The 22,362-nt window shown below is 38.3% G+C and overlaps 1 protein-coding gene across 1 annotated transcript in view; it reads right to left on the bottom strand.

The window, feature by feature from the left end:
- Nucleotides 1–17,597, bottom strand: part of vwc2 (von Willebrand factor C domain containing 2) — a 41,107-nt gene extending 23,510 nt beyond the window's left edge. Inside the window, exons 1-2 of the mRNA XM_067385140.1 lie at nt 17,468–17,597; nt 8,705–9,455 (exon numbers count right to left, since the gene is read on the bottom strand). Coding sequence (XP_067241241.1) covers nt 8,705–9,373 — 669 coding nt within the window. The 5' untranslated portion in view covers nt 9,374–9,455; nt 17,468–17,597. The remainder of the gene's footprint in view (nt 1–8,704; nt 9,456–17,467) is intronic.
- Between the last annotated feature and the right edge of the window lie 4,765 nt (nt 17,598–22,362).

Genomic DNA, 22,362 nt, shown 5'->3' with positions numbered 1-22,362 from the left:
AAAGTCTGAAAATTTGGTCCATATATTAAACATGCTTGCACGTATTAGTATGAAACTCGGTACACATATAGACCTCATCGGGCCGAACAACTTTCGCGCTCTAAGTTAATCGCCACGCCAACAGGAAGTCAGCTATTAAGGGTTGTTTGAAAAACGCATGCTCTGGAATTTGATATACTCCTCCTAGACGATTAATCCGATCGCCACCAAACTCGGTCAGCATGAAGTCAAGACACTGATGATTAAAAATTGCCAGGGGATTTTTGATATCTCGAACGGTTTGGCCGTGGCGAGGCAACGAATTTATGGCGAGAAAAAGGAAACAGGAAATGTGTTATAACGTCTTAATACATATATTGATCTTTATGAAACTTCACGAGTGTGTTCGTTATAGGAGTCTGATCACATGGATGTGACTATTGTGAGTCAAAGTTATAGCGCCACCAAATGGCAGCAGGAAGTGTATCACTTTTTGAAATGTTTTGAGATCACCCTCTTATTTTTACCTGATTTGCTTCAAACTTCATCAGTGTAATGTCAATACACAGCAGATGTAGACCTATGACAGGATTTTTGATATTTGAAATATTGTTGCCATGGCAACAGGTCAAACTGTAATAATATTCTTGAGTGTTTTTGAGGCTCTTAACATGCTTCAAATTGCATGAAACTCGACACACACATCAATATTGTCAACCAGTAGACATGGACAAAGCCATAGAAATGGGCGTGGTGGAGGGGCTCAGTAGCGCCACCTTTTGACAAAAGTGGGGGTTAGTTTTTCCTACAGTCACCAAACTCGGTACACATATTATTCTCATCAAGCCGGACAATTTTCTAATTTACATTCATTAGCTCCGACCAACAGGAAGTCAGCTATTTTGGTTTGAATGTTAATTTTTTGAAAAAACAGGCTATGAATTTTATACTACTACTCCTACAGGGTTTATCCAATTTACACCAAGCTTTTTTTAACTTGTTGCGAACACATTGAAGTTGTTTAATTGCAAACGGATTTTGGATATCTCAAACGGTTTGGCCGTGGCGAGGCAACGAATTTATGGCGAGAAAAGGGAAACAGGAAATGTGTTATAACTTCTGCATACATTGATTGATGTTTATGAAACTTCAGGAGTGTGTTGGTTGTAGTAGTCTGATCACATGGATGTAACTATTGTGAGTCAAAGTTATAGCGCCACCAAATGGCAGCAAGAAGTGTATCACTTTTAAAATGCTTTGAGATCACCCTCTTATTTTTACCTGATTTGCTTCAAACTTCATCAGTGTAATGTCAATACACAGCAGATGTAGACCTATGACAGGATTTTTGATATTTGAAATATTGTTGCCATGGCAACAGGTCAAACTGTAATAATATTCTTGAGTGTTTTTGTGGCTCTTAACATGCTTCAAATTGCATGAAACTCGACACACACATCAATATTGTCAACCAGTAGACATGGACAAAGCCATAGAAATGGGCGTGGTGGAGGGGCTCAGTAGCGCCACCTTTTGACAAAAGTGGGGGTTAGTTTTTCCTACAGTCACCAAACTCGGTACACATATTATTCTCAGCAAGCCGGACAATTTTCTAATTTACATTCATTAGCTCCGACCAACAGGAAGTCAGCTATTTTGGTTTGAATGTTAATTTTTTGAAAAAACAGGCTATGAATTTTATACTACTACTCCTACAGGGTTTATCCAATTTACACCAAGCTTTTTTTAACTTGTTGCTAACACATTGAAGTTGTTTAATTGCAAACGGATTTTGGATATCTCAAACGGTTTGGCCGTGGCGAGGCAACGAATTTATGGCAAGAAAAGGGAAACAAAGTGTTATAACTTCTGCATACATTAATTGATTTTGATGAAACTTTGGCTTAGTCTTCGTTGTACAAGGCTGATCACATGGATTTGACTATTGTGATTCAAAGTCATAGCGCCACCAACTGGAAGCAGAAAATGTGTCACTTTCAGCATACATTGAGATCACCCTCTTATTTTTACCTGATTTGCTTCAAAATTCATCAGAATAATGTTAAAACTTGGCACATGTAATCCTTTGAAAATGGGCAGGGAGGAGGGGCTCTATAACAGCACCTTGTAGTGCAGTAAATGTGGAGTGAATTTGACATAGTCCTTTGATGTTTAACCGTTTTAAGTGCCTATTGCCCGCTGTCCACAGTTGCCCTGAAGCCACCGGGGTGGCGGTGCCACCGGGCTTGGGCCCGCCATCGCTGCTCGCAGCTATATTTATTTATTTATTTATTTTTTTTTTTATTTTTTTTTTTTTTCCGTCTTCCGGGGCTTTTTGGGGGCCTTAACATGCTCAAAAACTCTTGAAAATTGGCACACACATTGGAATCCGCGGCCATTAGGACGCCGGAGAGGCTGGTACCCGGGCGTGGCAGGGGGGCTCGACAGCGCCCCCTTGAAAAAAGTCTGAAAATTTGGTCCATATATTAAACACGCTTGCACGTATTAGTATGAAACTCGGTACACATATAGACCTCATCGGGCCGAACAACTTTCGCGCTCTAAGTTAATCGCCACGCCAACAGGAAGTCAGCTATTAAGGGTTGTTTGAAAAACGCATGCTCTGGAATTTGATATACTCCTCCTAGACGATTAATCCGATCGCCACCAAACTCGGTCAGCATGAAGTCAAGACACTGATGATTAAAAATTGCCAGGGGATTTTTGATATCTCGAACGGTTTGGCCGTGGCGAGGCAACGAATTTATGGCGAGAAAAAGGAAACAGGAAATGTGTTATAACGTCTTAATACATATATTGATCTTTATGAAACTTCACGAGTGTGTTCGTTATAGGAGTCTGATCACATGGATGTGACTATTGTGAGTCAAAGTTATAGCGCCACCAACTGGCAGCAGGAAGTGTATCACTTTTTGAAATGTTTTGAGATCACCCTCTTATTTTTACCTGATTTGCTTCAAACTTCATCAGTGTAATGTCAATACACAGCAGATGTAGACCTATGACAGGATTTTTGATATTTGAAATATTGTTGCCATGGCAACAGGTCAAACTGTAATAATATTCTTGAGTGTTTTTGAGGCTCTTAACATGCTTCAAATTGCATGAAACTCGACACACACATCAATATTGTCAACCAGTAGACATGGACAAAGCCATAGAAATGGGCGTGGTGGAGGGGCTCAGTAGCGCCACCTTTTGACAAAAGTGGGGGTTAGTTTTTCCTACAGTCACCAAACTCGGTACACATATTATTCTCATCAAGCCGGACAATTTTCTAATTTACATTCATTAGCTCCGACCAACAGGAAGTCAGCTATTTTGGTTTGAATGTTAATTTTTTGAAAAAACAGGCTATGAATTTTATACTACTACTCCTACAGGGTTTATCCAATTTACACCAAGCTTTTTTAACTTGTTGCGAACACATTGAAGTTGTTTAATTGCAAACGGATTTTGGATATCTCAAACGGTTTGGCCGTGGCGAGGCAACGAATTTATGGCGAGAAAAGGGAAACAGGAAATGTGTTATAACTTCTGCATACATTGATTGATGTTTATGAAACTTCAGGAGTGTGTTGGTTGTAGTAGTCTGATCACATGGATGTAACTATTGTGAGTCAAAGTTATAGCGCCACCAAATGGCAGCAAGAAGTGTATCACTTTTAAAATGCTTTGAGATCACCCTCTTATTTTTACCTGATTTGCTTCAAACTTCATCAGTGTAATGTCAATACACAGCAGATGTAGACCTATGACAGGATTTTTGATATTTGAAATATTGTTGCCATGGCAACAGGTCAAACTGTAATAATATTCTTGAGTGTTTTTGAGGCTCTTAACATGCTTCAAATTGCATGAAACTCGACACACACATCAATATTGTCAACCAGTAGACATGGACAAAGCCATAGAAATGGGCGTGGTGGAGGGGCTCAGTAGCACCACCTTTTGACAAAAGTGGGGGGGTTAGTTTTTCCTACAGTCACCAAACTCGGTACACATATTATTCTCATCAAGCCGGACAATTTTCTAATTTACATTCATTAGCTCCGACCAACAGGAAGTCAGCTATTTTGGTTTGAATGTTAATTTTTTGAAAAAACAGGCTATGAATTTTATACTACTACTCCTACAGGGTTTATCCAATTTACACCAAGCTTTTTTTAACTTGTTGCTAACACATTGAAGTTGTTTAATTGCAAACGGATTTTGGATATCTCAAACGGTTTGGCCGTGGCGAGGCAACGAATTTATGGCAAGAAAAGGGAAACAAAGTGTTATAACTTCTGCATACATTAACTGATTTTGATGAAACTTTGGCTTAGTCTTCGTTGTACAAGGCTGATCACATGGATTTGACTATTGTGATTCAAAGTCATAGCGCCACCAACTGGAAGCAGAAAATGTGTCACTTTCAGCATACATTGAGATCACCCTCTTATTTTTACCTGATTTGCTTCAAAATTCATCAGAATAATGTTAAAACTTGGCACATGTAATCCTTTGAAAATGGGCAGGGAGGAGGGGCTCTATAACGGCACCTTGTAGTGCAGTAAATGTGGAGTGAATTTGACATAGTCCTTTGATGTTTAACCGTTTTAAGTGCCTGTTGCCCGCTGTGCACAGTTGCCCTGAAGCCACCGGGGTGGCGGTGCCACCGGGCTTGGGCCCGCCATCGCTGCTCGCAGCTATATTTATTCTTGTTTGTCTTTTTGTTAATAAAATTTTATGACACTTGTGTCTTCTTTGTGCTGATAATACAGAAGAGGCTCCACAAGTTAGCAATCTCACCAAATTTTCAAATAGATCAGCTGACAAATTTACATTAATTCTAAATGAATGAAAAGCCCCTGTTGAAAGTGTTGTCATACTGCCAAGGTAAAAGACCTTGACTGGTGCCCTGAACTAGGAAAGGGGGGGGGGGGGGGGTAGTCATTTGACGTACTCATAACCACACCTTAAGAGACGTGTGATCCAAAATCACAACGTTGCCGGTGACATGAGTACCAATCCCTATTTTACTTTGCGTCCTTGAATGGACAAAGTAAAAATCACTACAGACGCCAAGACCAACAGCAGCATGCTCGAGTTTCCCCCAGAAACCTACCAGTACCACTCGAATTAGAAAACATTATTACAAGCTTACCGCTGTGAATTGGGCTAAGGTAAGGAGGTAGTTTTGGACACTGAAATTGATTTTGGATCATTTTCAACCAAAAAAAATGTACGGACAGCAGCTTTAAGATAAAATGATTTTCAACGTGTGAAAAAAACTTACAAAATCCAGGTAAATATCATAATAAATATAATATCTTTACTGTGCATAATTTTCACTTAAGTTGTATTTTGTCAAAGTATGCAAAAATTGTGGAAGTATTTTAATTGTCTGTATTTACTTATATTTACATAAAAAGCAAGCCATAAAATTAGCCTAACAGAAAGAGTTTGTCATTTTATTCTACAAATGTTTTAAAGGTGCCCTAGTGCCCTAGAACTTTTAAAAAAAAGATGTAATATAAGTCTAAGGTGTCTCCTGAATGTGTCTGTGAAGTTTCAGCTCAAAATACCCCATCGATTTTTTTTTATTAATTTTTTTAACTGCCTATTTTGGGGCATCATTATAAATGAGGCGATTCAAGGCTACCGGCCCTTTAAATCTCGTGCTCTCCGCCCACGGAGCTCGCGCTTGCCTTGAACAGTGCATAAACAAAGTTTACACAGCTAATATAACCCTCAAATGGATCTTTACAAAGTGTTCGTCATGCATGCGGCATGCATGCGTCAGATTATGTGAGCATTGTATACTGTTATATTGTTTACATTTGATTCTGAATGTATTTGAGGCTGTGCTCCGTGGCTAATGGCTAATGCTACACTGTTGGAGAGATTTATAAAGAATGAAGTTGTGTTTATGAATTATACAGACTGCTAGTGTTTAATAATGAAAATAGCGACGGCTCTTGTCTCCGTGAATACAGTAAGAAACGATGGTAACTTTAACCACTTTTAACAGTACATTAGCAACATGCTAACGAAACATTTAGAAACACAATTTACAAATATCACTAAAAATATCATGATATCATGGATCATGTCAGTTATTATTGCTCCATCTGCCATTTTTCGCTATTGTTCTTGCTTGCTTACCTAGTCTGTTGATTCAGCTGTGCACATCCAGACGTTAATACTGCCTGCCCTTGTCTAATGCCTTTCATAATGTTGGGAACATGGGCTGGCATATGCAAATATTGGGGGCGTACACCCCGACTGTTACGTAACAGTCTGTGTTATGTTGAGATTCGCCTGTTCTTCGGAGGTCTTTTAAACAAATGAGATTTATATAAGGAGGAGGAAACAATGGCGTTTGAGACTCACTGTATGTCATTTCCATGTACTGAACTCTTGTTATTTGACTATGCCAAGATAAATTAAATTTTTCATTCGAGGGCACATTTAAATGTCATTTCCATCAGGGATGGAACAGAGAAATGCTATAATTCTGCTGTGATTCATGTGTATATACTTTTGGAGATTGTTAAAAGCCAAATTAAACTAGCGAATTTAAAAATGGTTTTAAAAATCCACAGCACCAAAAGTGCCCATATGCATTTTTATGAAGCTAAACCGAACTGTATTCATGTGATAAATTCAGAGTCTTGTCACACAGTGGATTTCTGAAGCATTCATGTGACTCTACAGATGTCCCAGAAATCACATACAGTATATATGAACAAACCGATCAGTTTTGCTCACTGCTTTTTCTCTGCTACCAAGCATAAAGTACAAAGGACTTTTCTTGCATTAGCATTTGTGTGAAAAGAACCTTCTGCACACAGTATCTCCTGAGACAATCTTTATCAAATCAAACAGAGGACAATGTGTCACCTCCAATTGTGATGGAAAATAAAAATTCACAAGGGGTTTCTAAAATTGAAAAGTTCAACAGTGGCAAGTAAGGATTCGTTCAGCAGCTCCCCCTGAGAAACCCACATTGTGGGACTAAACAGATATGATACCGGACTCATTTCTTTCTGCCAAGGGTTTAATTGTTTCCTTTGCATTCTGCATATGCATTAGGTACAGCTGAGCAGAACCAATAAATTCAGTGCTTGGTCATTACCACTCTTTGTGAAAAGCACTTATGCTGACTTCTGCATTAATAAATCTCACTGCTTGCTTACCATAAAGCTCAGGTGCTTTGGATAAGGACTCCAATGTCACAGGGGGAGGAACCAATGAAAATTGAATCAAGAGCATAAGCTGTAGAAGCAGCTAATGGCTTTGGCTACACTGTGAGGTGAGACATGCAGTTCAAAAAGAATCATTTGTGCACCTGCTGCTAACTGAAAACTGATGACAAGCGTTTTTCACTAAAGGCGGAATTAGAGAGCATCATAATAGGGCCTTACAGAAAAAATGCCTGCCTTCTTCTTTTACATAACACAGCCTAAGCAAGATAAGTCACCATTAGTTTCGCATAATAATTGAACTCTTCACACTTTCACAGTATAAAATGCAGGAAAAAACTGCATTTTATTTTATTGCGAGACTCTTCCCGGGGGAAAGGCTCAGGCTGAGGAAGAGTGATGGATTAAAAATGAAAAAATGTGCAATTTTGAAATCTCATTTTTGGCTTGCTGGAATCAATACATAATCAAGACATGATGTGCACACATTAGATTTCTTCAACTGGACAGAAAACTCCACTGGACCACAGAAATTCAATCCCACTCAATAATGAACAGGGATTCATAGGGGTAAAGATCTAAACTCAAAGTCCTCACATAATCTGCAATAAAATAAAGGTCACTCTAGCACTCCTGACACTGTTGAACACAGATAAAAGAGAAGAATAAACCTAGTTAAAGGATTAGTTAACTTCAGAATTCACATTTCCTGATAATTTACTCATCCCCATTTCATCCAAAATATGTTTATGTCTTTCTTTCTTCAGTCAAAAAGAAATTATGGTTTCTGAGGAAAATATTCAACGGCTACCAACAGGTCGAAGGTCCAAATTTCAGTTTAAATGCAGCTTCAAAGGGCTCTACACAATCCCAGTCGAGGAATAAGGGCCTTATCTAAAAAAAAAAAAAAAATTATATACTTTTTATATAGTATTATATTATTATATAAGTAGGCAGAAGTACTGCAGTAGGGCGAAAAACTCCATCACATTTTCTACTCCAACTTCAAAATCATCCGACATTGTTGTTTTACTTTTTTTTGTAAAGGCTGTTTGACTTTGCATGTTCGCTTTTTAAACACTTGCTCGGTACTTCCGTTTATGTCACGCATGACCTTTCCAACGTGATTATGTAATAAGTGGCGCATCGCAGAGCTAGTGCAAGAAGCGCATTTGTGGTTAAAAAGTATATCATTTTAATTTTTTTCGAAAATGACTGAACATTTTCACCATGTTCCTCGGCTGGGATCTTGTAGAGCCCTTTGAAGCTGCATTTAAGCTGCAATTTGGACCTTCAACCCTGTGAACCCCACTGAAGTCCACTATATGGAGAAAAATCCTGGAATGTTTTCCTCAATGACCTTAATTTCTTTTTGACTCAAGAAAGAAAGATATAAGCATCCTTGATGACATGGGTGTGAGTAAATTATCAGGAAATTTTAATTCTGAAGTGAACTAATCCTTTAAAGATGGCATCTGGAATGGATAATGACTCATGTAATGTGTTGCTCTAACCTTAAACTCCTCCAGAGATGAGTAGACCTTTCCTCGAAATTCACAGTAATTTTTCTTCTCTTTGCACTGTGGGCAGCACTGGCTGGTGTCAACACGCAGGCAACGCGGATGAAGTTTTGGACACTCTGGTTGGGCGCACAGAGGACCTTCATCTGTGCACAAGCAGGGGCAGGTGGAGGGTCCTGGGGTGAATTTCTCCCCGATAGCGAACACAAACCCTGTCTCGTCCATGCAGCCTTTACCCCTGTAATCGGGATATGCGTACTCATCAGTCGCATCAAGGGAGGCGTTGGCCTCTTCTGTAAGAGTCTCTTCAGTTTGCTTGAGTGATTCTTGCTCACCCCAGGCTTCGAGGGTCTTACCCTGCAGTTTGGACCCACGTCTCAAGGGGCTTGAGTTAGGTCGGGTCCTGCTAACACTAGATCTGTTCACGCCCTTGATCCCCTCCAATTCAAGATTACTCAGCTCCTCCAAACGCTGCCTTGCACCAGGGCTCAGAGCACCCTCCTTGGCCTGGGTCAGAACACGCTCCAAACGCTCTTTCTCCCCACCCTCCGGCACCGATACAATGGGATTACCTCGTGCGCTTGTATACAAGAGCCAAGTAACAAAGAAAAGTCCTGTTGTCATGGCAGCCGAGTGAAGCATCTCACTCCTCTCCACCAGCATAAAATTACAGTACTGCACCTGGACTCACATTACAATCCTCAAATCGCAGGTAGAGTCTATTACAGCAGAAGCGGCGTCACATCTGTAAAAGAAACAAACTACAGGTTTCAGCACCATGGACAGGGGTGTACAACATAATGTCAGTCAAGAGAAGCTGACTACATCAACTACCCAACAGCTGACCCAAAATCAGTTCTCTTAAGGAGTCTAAGTGATCTAAAACACTCCTTTAAAAACCCCAACACTGATTCTTCAGTCGAGTTAATCGTTCAGGCTGTGAAATTGATTCTGTGCTTGTGCAGATTTCATGAAAATTTATAATACATAAACTATATTTAAAGCTCCCCTGTAATCAATAATTTTATCCCTTAAAAGTCATCTTTGAGCACCAAAATTACATATTTAAACTTTTTTTCCTGTGAAAAAAAATTCTTCATGCCTTAAAATAATTTGAATGTAACTCTACACCCTTGCTTCATTTAGTATACACAGATCTATGATTATGCTAATTAGCCCCGCCTCCACTCACTCGCACAAGCTCAGCGATCCACTCGGTCATCTTACTGAGGTAAACGCTGCACAATGGTATCGCTCTTTGCAACGTCAGACACATAACGGTAATTAATGTGATTAGCCTTTTGCTTGACTGCATTATGAAACAGCTGATAATAATGTGTTGCTAATGTTACACAAACCATGATCCCCTCTGCCATCTGGGTCTGCCTTCCAAAAATCAGTATCCTTTGAAACGCCTTGAACAACTCAGAACGTCAGTGGACAAAGGCATATAGTTCATCAAAATATCGTAATATACACCATATACCCACTATATTTGCTAAATCTACCTGATTTTTATATAAACAGAAAAAATATACCGGGATAATCTGGCTTCTCTATTTGTCTTAAAGAATATTAAGAACACCACATAGACATATAAACAACATTAAAAACTTAATTTTCACCACAGGGGGACTTGTTTTTTATTTTATTTATTTATTTAACCACAGTTGAACATAATATAAAGGCATTTGAAATAAAATCTACATTTCTTTTACTAACAACTACTAAGTATAATTTGCAAAAAAAAAAATCTTGAATTTACATGCATTGCCTGTCTCAATGTTACTTTTGCTCACAATCTGGTTTCCAGCAATAGTTTTGTAGTTCAGAACATCTGTTCTCCTCCCAGTATGCACTAGAGTATAAACAAATATTGTGTGACTGTCTTAATTTCTGTTGTTGTTGATTTTATTGTCATGTTTAGTAACCTCTTGCCAGAATGGATTTGTTCCAATATGAACAGTTAATTGTTACCCTTGTCATGTTTTCGCGAACCAAGTGTTAACGTCTTTGAGTATTTTAAAGTATTAAATTAATGATTTTTATTTCATGAGTGTTTGTGTGGTGAGTGTCCATGTGAAGTAAACACCAAACACTTGGCTCTTGGTCACTTGTACATAGAAAAATGAGATGTACAAAATAAGCACAGTATAAAGGTTATAATTACTATTAATAAGCATGATTAATAGTAATTATAAGCAGAATTATTCACATTTAAGGAGCTGAATTCTAAATATAGTATGTCATTTGTTGCCATACGTTTATAGAGTAAACTGTAGGCTATTATTTTACAGAGTACAGAATATTGCCTTTCCTGTGCTTAAACAGGAAATAACCAAAATGAATATAATTAATTAAATTCTTTCCTTTTTTTTTTTTTGAAGAACTATACAACTTTTCCATGCTGGAAACGTGTGAAGGCTGACTGCCTTGGGTGTAATCACACATAGCGACAGCAATCTTCCAATCGCACCTCCACGCATCAATTTTCACGGGGGTGATGGACACGAAAGTAAATTGCCTCAAGGGAACTTGAGTCACAAGCACTTCAATAACTCCTCTATTCTCCGTCCAGCTAAGCGCAATCAATTCACTTCAATTGAATCTGTTAAATGACACGAAGAGGTTAATCGAGAAATAGATTTTAAAAGGGAGAAAAAGGTCTCTGTGGAAAAAATATTTAAGCAATATCATGTGACCAAGATTGCTGTTGTCCTAAATATCAGCATGGCTGTGATTATGCTGTAGGCACAAGGCTGCAGGTAATCACAATGAATTGCAATGAAACGGAAGTGTCGACAGATCTTTTCTTCCATACTGTGATGTACATCCGAGTGTGAAGGATCGAAAAAAAAAAATGCAGGGTGGGAATTCTATCCATTGGTCAAAAATGGAGGCAGGTAAACACAAGCTTGCAGGGGTGGAGTGGAGAAATCCTGCATACATTTTCAGAGAGAAGTCTGCTGTTTTCACTAGAAGATGCAGTTATGACATAAGCCTCATGGTCAATGCAATTTGTAAAAAGCAGCATATGCACAGATGAACCCTTGACAATAATATCTATAACATAAATACATTTAGAACAGTAAAATAACTGCCAGACCACAGAAATGAATCTGATGCAACATTTCCATTATACAACCGTTCTACAATTATACACTTCAACAATGTAATTAATATCAATTAATGTATGTTTCAGACAAAAATTGGCCAGTTAAATTGTATATTTCTTCTCTGCCAATTAAGGGTACATTTACACAACAACGATATGCTTAAAACGGAGGAGTTTTCCATGTACAGACGACCATTGTCAAAACAATATCCATTCATAAAAATCTGAGAAAACGACTAGAAACGTTGTATTCTGCTGCCAGGCCATTAGATAGCGATGATGAAACACTATAGACTGACATGTAATGCGCATGTGCATGACGTCATCATTTTCACAGATTCACGTTTTTGGGTACGTTTACACGACAACGATATGGTTAAAACGGAGACGATTTCCAGTGAGTTTTCTGCATACAGACGACCATTGTCAAAATGATTCCCATTCATACAAATCAGTTAAAACGACAAAACGCTGTATTCTGCTGGCAGGCCATTAGATGGCAATGAAACACTATAGACTGAACATGTGATGCGCATGTGCGTGAAGTCCTCGTTTTCACAGATTCACGTTTTTGGGTACGTTTACACGACAACGATATGGTTAAAACGGAGACGATTTCCAGTGAGTTTTCTGCATACAGACGACCATTGTCAAAACGATCCCCATTCATACAAATCCATGAAAACGAATAAAAATGCTGTATTCTGCTGGCAGGCCATTAGATGGCGATGAAACACTATAGACTGAACATGTAATGCGCATGTGCATGAAGTCATCATTTTCATAGATTTGCGTTTTTGGGTACGTTTACACGACAACGATATGCTTAAAACAGAGAAGTTCTCCATTGAGTTTTCCGCATACAGACGACCATTGTCAAAACGATGCCCATTCATACAAATCAGTTAAAACGACTAAAAACGCTGTATTCTGCTGGCAGGCCATTAGATAGCGATGAAACACTATAGACTGAACATGTAATGCGCATGTGCATGAAGTCATCATTTTCATAGATTCGCGTTTTTGGGTATGTTTACACGACAACGATATGGTTAAAACGGAGACGTTTTTATTCATTTTAGAAAATGAATAAAAATGCTGTATTTTGCAGGCAGGCCATTAGATGGCGATGAAACACTATAGACTGAACATGTAATGCGCATGTGCATGACGTTATCATTTTCATAGATTTGCGTTTTTGGTTACGTTTACACGACAACGATATGCTTAAAACAGAGAAGTTCTCCATTGAGTTTTCAGCGTACAGACGACCATTGTCAAAACGATCCCCATTCATACAAATCCATGAAAACGAATAAAAATGCTGTATGTAATGCTGCCAGGTCATTAGATGGCGATGAAACACTATAGACTGAATATGTAATGCGCATGTGTTTGACGTCATCGTTTTCACAGATTACAACAGTTCTACAATTATACACTTCAACAATGTAATTAATATCAATTAACGTATGTTTCAGACAAAAAAACGGCCAGTTAATTTGTATATTTCTTCTCTGCCAATTAAGGGTATGGTTACACAACAACGATATGGTTAAAACTGAGAAGTTTTCCATTTAGCTCTCCGCGTACAGACGACCATTGTCAAAACAATCCCCATTCATACAAATCTGTGAAAACGACTAAAAACGCTGTATTCTGCTGCCAGGCCATTAGATGGCGATGTAACACTATAGACTGAACATGTAATGCACATGTGCATGAAGTCATCGTTTTCATAGATTCGTGTTTTTGGGTATGTTTACAAGACAACGATATGGTTAAAATGGAGAAGTTTTCCATTGAGTTTTCCACGTACAGATGACCATTGTCAAAATGATCCCCATTCATACAAATCTGTGAAAACGACTAAAAATGCTGTATTCTGCTGGCAGGCCATTAGATGGCGATGAAACACTATAGACTGAACATGTAATGCGCATGTGCATGAAGTCATCATTTTCATAGATTTGCGTTTTTGGGTACGTTTACACGACAACGATATGCTTAAAACAGAGAAGATCTCCATTGAGTTTTCCGCGTACAGACGACCATTGTCAAAACGATGCCCATTCATACAAATCCGTGAAAACGACTAAAAACGCTGTATTCTGCTGGCAGGCCATTAGATAGCGATGAAACACTATAGACTGAACATGTAATACGCATGTGCTTGACGTCATCGTTTTCACAGATTCGCGTTTTTGGGTATGTTTACACGACAACGATATGGTTAAAACGGAGACGTTTTTATTCATTTTAGAAAATGAATAAAAATGCTGTATTTTGCAGGCAGGCCATTAGATGGCGATGAAACACTATAGACTGAACATGTAATGCGCATGTGCATGACGTTATCATTTTCATAGATTTGCGTTTTTGGGTACGTTTACACGACAACGATATGCTTAAAACAGAGAAGTTCTCCATTGAGTTTTCAGCGTACAGACGACCATTGTCAAAACGATCCCCATTCATACAAATCCATGAAAACGAATAAAAATGCTGTATTCTGCTGCCAGGTCATTAGATGGCGATGAAACACTATAGACTGAATATGTAATGCGCATGTGTTTGACGTCATCGTTTTCACAGATTACAACAGTTCTACAATTATACACTTCAACAATGTAATTAATATCAATTAACGTATGTTTCAGACAAAAAAACGGCCAGTTAATTTGTATATTTCTTCTCTGCCAATTAAGGGTATGGTTACACAACAACGATATGGTTAAAACTGAGAAGTTTTCCATTTAGCTCTCCGCGTACAGACGACCATTGTCAAAACAATCCCCATTCATACAAATCTGTGAAAACGACTAAAAACGCTGTATTCTGCTGCCAGGCCATTAGATGGCGATGTAACACTATAGACTGAACATGTAATGCACATGTGCATGAAGTCATCGTTTTCATAGATTCGTGTTTTTGGGTATGTTTACAAGACAACGATATGGTTAAAATGGAGAAGTTTTCCATTGAGTTTTCCACGTACAGATGACCATTGTCAAAATGATCCCCATTCATACAAATCTGTGAAAACGACTAAAAATGCTGTATTCTGCTGGCAGGTCATTAGATGGCGATGAAACACTATAGACTGAACATGTGATGCGCATGTGCATGACGTCATCATTTTCACAGATTCGCGTTTTTGGGTACGTTTACATGACAACGATATGGTTAAAATGGAGACGATTTCCAGTGAGTTTTCTGCATACAGATGACCATTGTCAAAATGATTCCCATTCATACAAATCAGTTAAAACGACTAAAAACGCTGTATTCTGCTGGCAGGCCATTAGATGGCGATGAAACACTATAGACTGAACATGTAATGCGCATGTGCATGAAGTCATCATTTTCATAGATTTGCGTTTTTGGGTACGTTTACACGACAACGATATGCTTAAAACAGAGAAGATCTCCATTGAGTTTTCCGCGTACAGACGACCATTGTCAAAACGATGCCCATTCATACAAATCCGTGAAAACGACTAAAAACGCTGTATTCTGCTGGCAGGCCATTAGATAGCGATGAAACACTATAGACTGAACATGTAATACGCATGTGCTTGACGTCATCGTTTTCACAGATTCGCGTTTTTGGGTATGTTTACACGACAACGATATGGTTAAAACGGAGACGTTTTTATTCATTTTAGAAAATGAATAAAAATGCTGTATTTTGCAGGCAGGCCATTAGATGGCGATGAAACACTATAGACTGAACATGTAATGCGCATGTGCATGACGTTATCATTTTCATAGATTTGCGTTTTTGGGTACGTTTACACGACAACGATATGCTTAAAACAGAGAAGTTCTCCATTGAGTTTTCCACGTACAGATGACCATTGTCAAAATGATCCCCATTCATACAAATCTGTGAAAACGACTAAAAATGCTGTATTCTGCTGGCAGGTCATTAGATGGCGATGAAACACTATAGACTGAACATGTGATGCGCATGTGCATGACGTCATCATTTTCACAGATTCGCGTTTTTGGGTATGTTTACATGACAACGATATGGTTAAAATGGAGACGATTTCCAGTGAGTTTTCTGCATACAGATGACCATTGTCAAAACGATTCCCATTCATACAAATCCGTGAAAACGACTAAAAACGCTGTATTCTGCTGGCAGGCCATTAGATGGCGATGAAACACTATAGACTGAACATGTAATACGCATGTGCGTGAAGTCATCGTTTTCACAGATTAGCGTTTTTGGGTATGTTTACACGACAACGATATGGTTGATGTAACACCATAGACTGAACATGTAATGCGCATGTGCATGACGTCATCATTTTCATAGGTTCGTGTTTTTGGGTATGTTTACAAGACAATGATATGGTTAAAACTGAGAAGTTTTACACTGAGTTTTCCACGTACAGATGACCATTGTCAAAATGATCCCCATTCATATAAATCTGTGAAAACGATGTGTATTCTGTATTCTGCTGGCGATGAAACACTACAGACTGAACATGTAATGCGCATGTGCATGATGTCATAGTTTTCATAGATTAGTGTTTTTGTTGTTTACATGGAGACGTTGTTTCAAAAACTCGCTTTCAAAAGTTTGCGTTTTCAGACCACCAAAATGGCATTGTTGTATAAATGAACGACTAAAACGCATACAATTTTTAAATTTTTAGTTGAAAACGGTGTTGTGTAAATGGCCCCTAAAGTAGTTCCACAAGAAGCCATATAGTAGATCGGAGCCATTAAAAGCCTTAGTAATAATCACTCAGCTCCAGCTCCACTCCGGGTTTTTAATTTCACGCTCCCCACTCACAAGCGAGAGAAACCCAGTCTGAGCGAAAATGAGGAGTGAGAAAACACCCAAGCTCTGACTCTGAAAAATATGGTTGTTGCAACAGGTAAAAACTTGTACCCAAACAACAACAACAAAAGGCACCAAAGCTCTGAAGCGGGTTTAAAAAAAACAACTGTTAACCAACAAAGAATAAAGAAAAAAAATATTGTAGGAGGAAAAAGGATGAGTGGAAAAATATGTCAAACAAGATCCACAGCAAAAATGTCAAACACTCAATTATAGACGAACAAACATAATTAATTGTTAATTTAAACTCGTATTAATGCATAGCCTATAAAAAGCCATGCAATTATCTGAACTACAGTCCCTGTGGAGCCTGTTGATGCAATGCACAGGTGCTCTTCACAGCATTATTAACATCCACTCGAAAATCACATCTTCAGCCTCACGTTTAACGATACAAAGTATAACTGAGGCAATCATTTGGAGTTCACATGAGGCTGAGAATGAGAAAAAGAGGCGTAGATAATGATGCGACACAAAGCAGACACTAAATCTGTGTCTGCGCTTTAACACTAAAGCTATTAGCTGTAATATCCATACCACCCACATAAGTTAATTAACGTAACGTAACCTAAAGAAAAAAATGAACAGAGACCAAACAGAGCGAGTGGTCTATTTTATCCATATCATACTTCACTCTTCGACCGCAAATATCAGTTCTGTTCATTTTGGGAACATTAAGCGCATCGGTCATACAACACCCTATAGCCTACTGACTCATCTTAAACGTTTAACTGTAACTTTATAATGCCATTTAGAGACATTAAAACTGACTAGACGTCCATACCTGCATCTTTCCGTCGGTGTGGTTGGTGTGTTGTGTAGATAGTTGTCACACAGTTGATATCGAGGCTCGTTCATCAGTCTCTGCACACTCCACATCACCTCACAGCTGCGCTCAGGAAATAAGGAAATTTAGTTGAAATGTTGCCACTAACGAGGACGACAGGGCTGTTAATGTCTCCTCACCTCTAGTCTGAGAACTGAAAGAAAGGAGTGGACTCTTCAGCTCCAGTGACAAAACACATAAACCGGCAGACTTGCGTCACTGGGTGAGGAGTTTAATGAAAATAGCGCGTCACCTTTCCGACCACCAGGTGGCACATTCCCTTACTGGACTTATAAAATACACTTTGTGATTAATCTTTCCCTCACGTTGTTTTGACAGAGCCTATCCATTCTTAGATTGTTCGTAAGATGTGCGATGAGCGTGTCTGTGTTTCTGATTGCCTTGTTGGGCTTCATAACGACATTCTGAGGAGACATTTGAATGTGCAGGTATAAAACTTATGAAAATGCACATTAGGATTTAACTTTTCTGCTATGATTTGTATTGATTGTATTTGCTGTTGCACTGTAATGGGATCTCTTCAGTTATGAACAGTGAAATTAGAACACACACACACACACACACATTGATAAACATCATTGTGAGGACATTCAATAGGCGTAATGGTTTTTATACTGAACTCATGACATTTTCTAGCCCTAAACCTAACCATCACAGAAAACTTTCTGAGTTTTTTTTAAATAATTTTCATAAACAATTGCTTATTATTTAGCGAATTTAATTAAGAGGACATTGGCATGTAAGGAATTCTTAGAAAATAATTCACACCCGAGGTGGTAATTGCTTCAAGAGTCAATTATTCTGCTTATACTGTGGTTACTACACCCCAAGACACTGGTCTGATGTTGTATTTCAAGACATTTGTCAGGTTTTTGTCCCCCTTTCTTCTTGTGTGTGGGACTAATTTCCTACGCATCTAATCCAAAGCCTCCATTGCAAATTCCAAAACGTCATTTCAGAACTAGTAATGGAGGCTTGAGCCTTGATAGCAGAATAATACAGTTGATACAGTTATTAACGCAGTTGAGAGAGAGAGAGAGAGAGAGAGAGAGAGAGAGAGAATAATCAGCATGTGTGAATTAGCCTACCTGAGTCTGTGCGTCTCTAACGGCAGCAGTGTACTCTACTAATAGCGAAACTAGCCTTATCTACCTCAAGAACCACAGAGTTATTATCTCGCTGGTGAGTCATGAGTCAAGTTGCTAAACTATTTTACTGATTAATTTGTCAGAGCCACATTGACAAAATGTTTCTGTGCAAGTGTGTGTCATAGGTGTGTGTATGTTTGAAAGAGAGAGAGAGAGAGAGAGCGCAAGAGAGTATTAGGACACAATAAAACGTATTTTGTGGCAAAAACCATGACAATAATTTGTCGTTTTCATCCTATAGTTTACTATATTTATTTATTTGCTTGGTCTGTGTCGTTGTGGGTTTTCTTTCTTTTGTTGTTGTAGGCTGTAGGACCTATTGAGATCATTTGGGGAAGTTATAGATAGCACACGTACGCCTGCAAGATGTCTGTTAAAGATCACTTCATCTGGAAAGCATCTGCTGTTTACAAACATCTGATAGACATCTTTAAGATGTCATTTTTACATACATTCTAAATCATAAACATCTTAAAGACATCTTCTAAACGTCTATTTGACATCTGACAGGAAACATCCTATAGACGTGTTGCGGATGAGCAAACATTCTAAAAAATACGTCTTCCAGCCGTAAACACACGCATCAAATAGACGTCTCCGAGATGTACGTGTGCTATCGGATATTGGGACACAATAAAACGTATTTTGTGGCAAAAACCATGACAATAATTTGTCGTTTTCATCCTATAGTTTACTATATTTATTTGCTTGGTCAGTGTCGTTGTGGGTTTTCTTTCTTTTACAGTTGTAGGCTGTAGGACCTATTGAGATCATTTGGCGAAGTGATAGCACACGTACGTCTGCAAGATGTCTGTTAAAGATCACTTTAATCTGGAAAGCATCTGCTGTTTACAAACATCTGATAGACATCTTTAAGATGTCAGTTTTACATACATTCTAAATCATATACATCTTAAAGACATCTTCTAAACGTCTATTTAACATCTGATAGGAAACATCCTATAGACGTGTTGCAGATGAGCAAACACTCTAAAAAATACGTCTTCCAGCCGTAAACACGCGCATCAAATAGACGTCTCCGAGATGTACGTGTGCTATCGGATATGGAACTGCAATGTGGTCAAGACCTGCTAGAACTACTTTAGCCATCTGTTTCCCTGAAAATAATTGCACACCTTAGAACGTCGGTCAACCGATCAGATTCGAGCATTCAACAGCCCCGTAGTATAAGTCTTATATGTAGGGCTGAATACACAATACAATAGAATGTAGTGTGGTTTTTTCATGAATATCAAATAGTCAGTACTCAACTTGTTGATACTTGTGTTGTTTTTGCACAAATCTGATTATAATGACATTTATAGACATTATTGACAATATTTTATTACTGAATTTTTCCAAATAAGTTTAGTCAGATTTTCTCTACCATTCAAAAGTTTGAGGACAGTAAGATTTTTTTGAAAGAAATTAATACTTTTATTCAATAAATATGCATTAAATTGATCAACTGCAAAAGAAAAGATAATTATAAAGTTACGAAAGATTCTATTACAATAAATGCTGTTGTTTTGAACTTTCTATGTAATGTAATGTAATTGTGAGAAAATGTATCAACGGTTTCCAGAAAAAATATTAAGCAGCACAACTGTTTTCAGTTTTAATTATATCCCAGATAGCACACGTACGTCTGCAAGACGTCTGTTAAAGATCACTTCATCTGGAAAGCATCTGCTGTTTACAAACATCTAATAGACGTCTATAAGATGTCATTTTTACATGCATTCTAAATCATTAACATCTTAAAGACGTCTTCTAAACGTCTATTTGACATCTGACAGGATACGTCCTATAGACGTATTCCAGATGAGCAAACACCCTAAATAATACGTCTTCCAGACGTAAACACGCACATCAAATAGACGTCTCCGAGATGTACGTGTGCTATCAGGGTAAGAAAAATTTCTTCAAATCAGCATATTAGAATGATTTTTGAAAGATCATGTGACACTGAAGACTGGAGTAATGATGCTGAAAATTCAGCTTTGCCATCACAGGAATACATTACATTTTAAAGTACATTAAAATAGAAAACAGCTATTTTAAATTGTAATATTATTTGACTGTTTTTATAATATTTTTTATCAAATAAAAATAAACCTTGGTGAACATAAGAGATTTTTGACCACAAACTATAGCAAACAAATGTTTATTTAAATGAGAACATACCATAGATCTGTTGTTTTTGTATAAAGTTAATAATAATGACCACAAAAACCCTAAACCTTTTTACATTCTTAAAAAACACTATTTTATAGATTAATTGTTTTCCCAAACGAGAACATCCCCAGATGTCCCCAAAAGGACACTGTCAGATTTAGCCAACTTCTGGGGACAATTTTGCAAACACGCACACATAAACACAGAACGACAGTGGTGCTTGAGGCTAGATGATTACGTCCTTTTAAAGAAATGCTATTCATATCCAGCACAGGCCTGCATTAATATAATTGATTATTCAGGGTTAGTCGAAGCCATTTCCATCATCTTCTTTTGATGGGGTGAGAGGGGAAAATCATTAATTCAACATTAACAAAGAGGCAGGGATAGATGTCCACAACACTACATTTCACAACAGAGCACATGCAGTTGGCACCACGACCCCCTCCATATAGAGGAGAGGAGGTCCCTTTCTGACACATTTCCATGCCCATTAAGAATTGATCTAGTCCAGCCCTACTCTGAACCTGTATTTAGCATGCGGACGTGATTCAGATCTTCAAGCAGAAAGGGTTATGGTCAAATTCTTATGGCTTGGCAAAACGTCTTAGTGTGAGAGTGTTTTTCTAAAAGCAGAAGTTATTTTATTAATGTTGAATGGGGTCTCTGCTCCCTGAGAACAGGACAAGGGCTCTACGTGCAGTGAGTGACAGTGTGGTAATGGTTCACTCAGACCACATGCATGATTGAGCAACCTGCAGGGAAACCTGTCCCAGCAGAAACTGTGAAAAGGTAGTTTCTAAAACAAGGGTGATGAAAAGTTCATTCTGATTTTTGTCTGACAGTTTGTTGTCTAGAACCAACTGATGTCTCAGACTTTCAGTGGACATTTCTGCTAAAGGGTAAAAAAGTTCAGACAAACCATAAGACTAAAAAAAAAACTATAAGATCCCACCCTCCCTTCATAGCACTTTCCAAAGCCATGCCTCCTCCAAAACACATGAACGCACACAGCCAGAGCAGAGTCTGCTTAAATTACCCCAAGTCTCAAAGCACGTAAAATGACAAAAATAATGAACATAACTTAAAGTTCTATGACTTTTACCACCTGACTGCTACATATTAATTTCGCCATTGATAGTGTCACCATAGAAACTCATAAATTTGAGTAGAACTTGATCAGCTCAGAGAAGAATGTCACAGTTTGCCATCTCTTAATTATGGAAATCACAACATGCATGAACGCTCATTGTTTTGGTTCAGGAGGAACTGTAAAAGGTTGTTGCTGTTTGTCTAACTTCCAATAAAGCCTCATGGAACATGCTGATGACGTATGATGTCTGAGCAAGCAGGGTGCGCGGAGGTATGGAAATACATACGTTGACAGATAAATGCCCTGGGTATAGTTCGTTTTTTACGAGTACGCTAGTGTATGCGTACAATCAAATGCACAGCCTTACAAAGTAAACTTCATTTGACTCTTGCGCTGTCATGATCATTACTGGG

This window comes from Chanodichthys erythropterus, chromosome 5, assembly GCF_024489055.1.
Source record: "Chanodichthys erythropterus isolate Z2021 chromosome 5, ASM2448905v1, whole genome shotgun sequence".
NCBI lineage: Eukaryota > Metazoa > Chordata > Actinopteri > Cypriniformes > Xenocyprididae > Chanodichthys > Chanodichthys erythropterus.
Note: the sequence above shows the minus strand (reverse complement) of the source record. Positions and strands in the feature narration are given on the sequence as shown.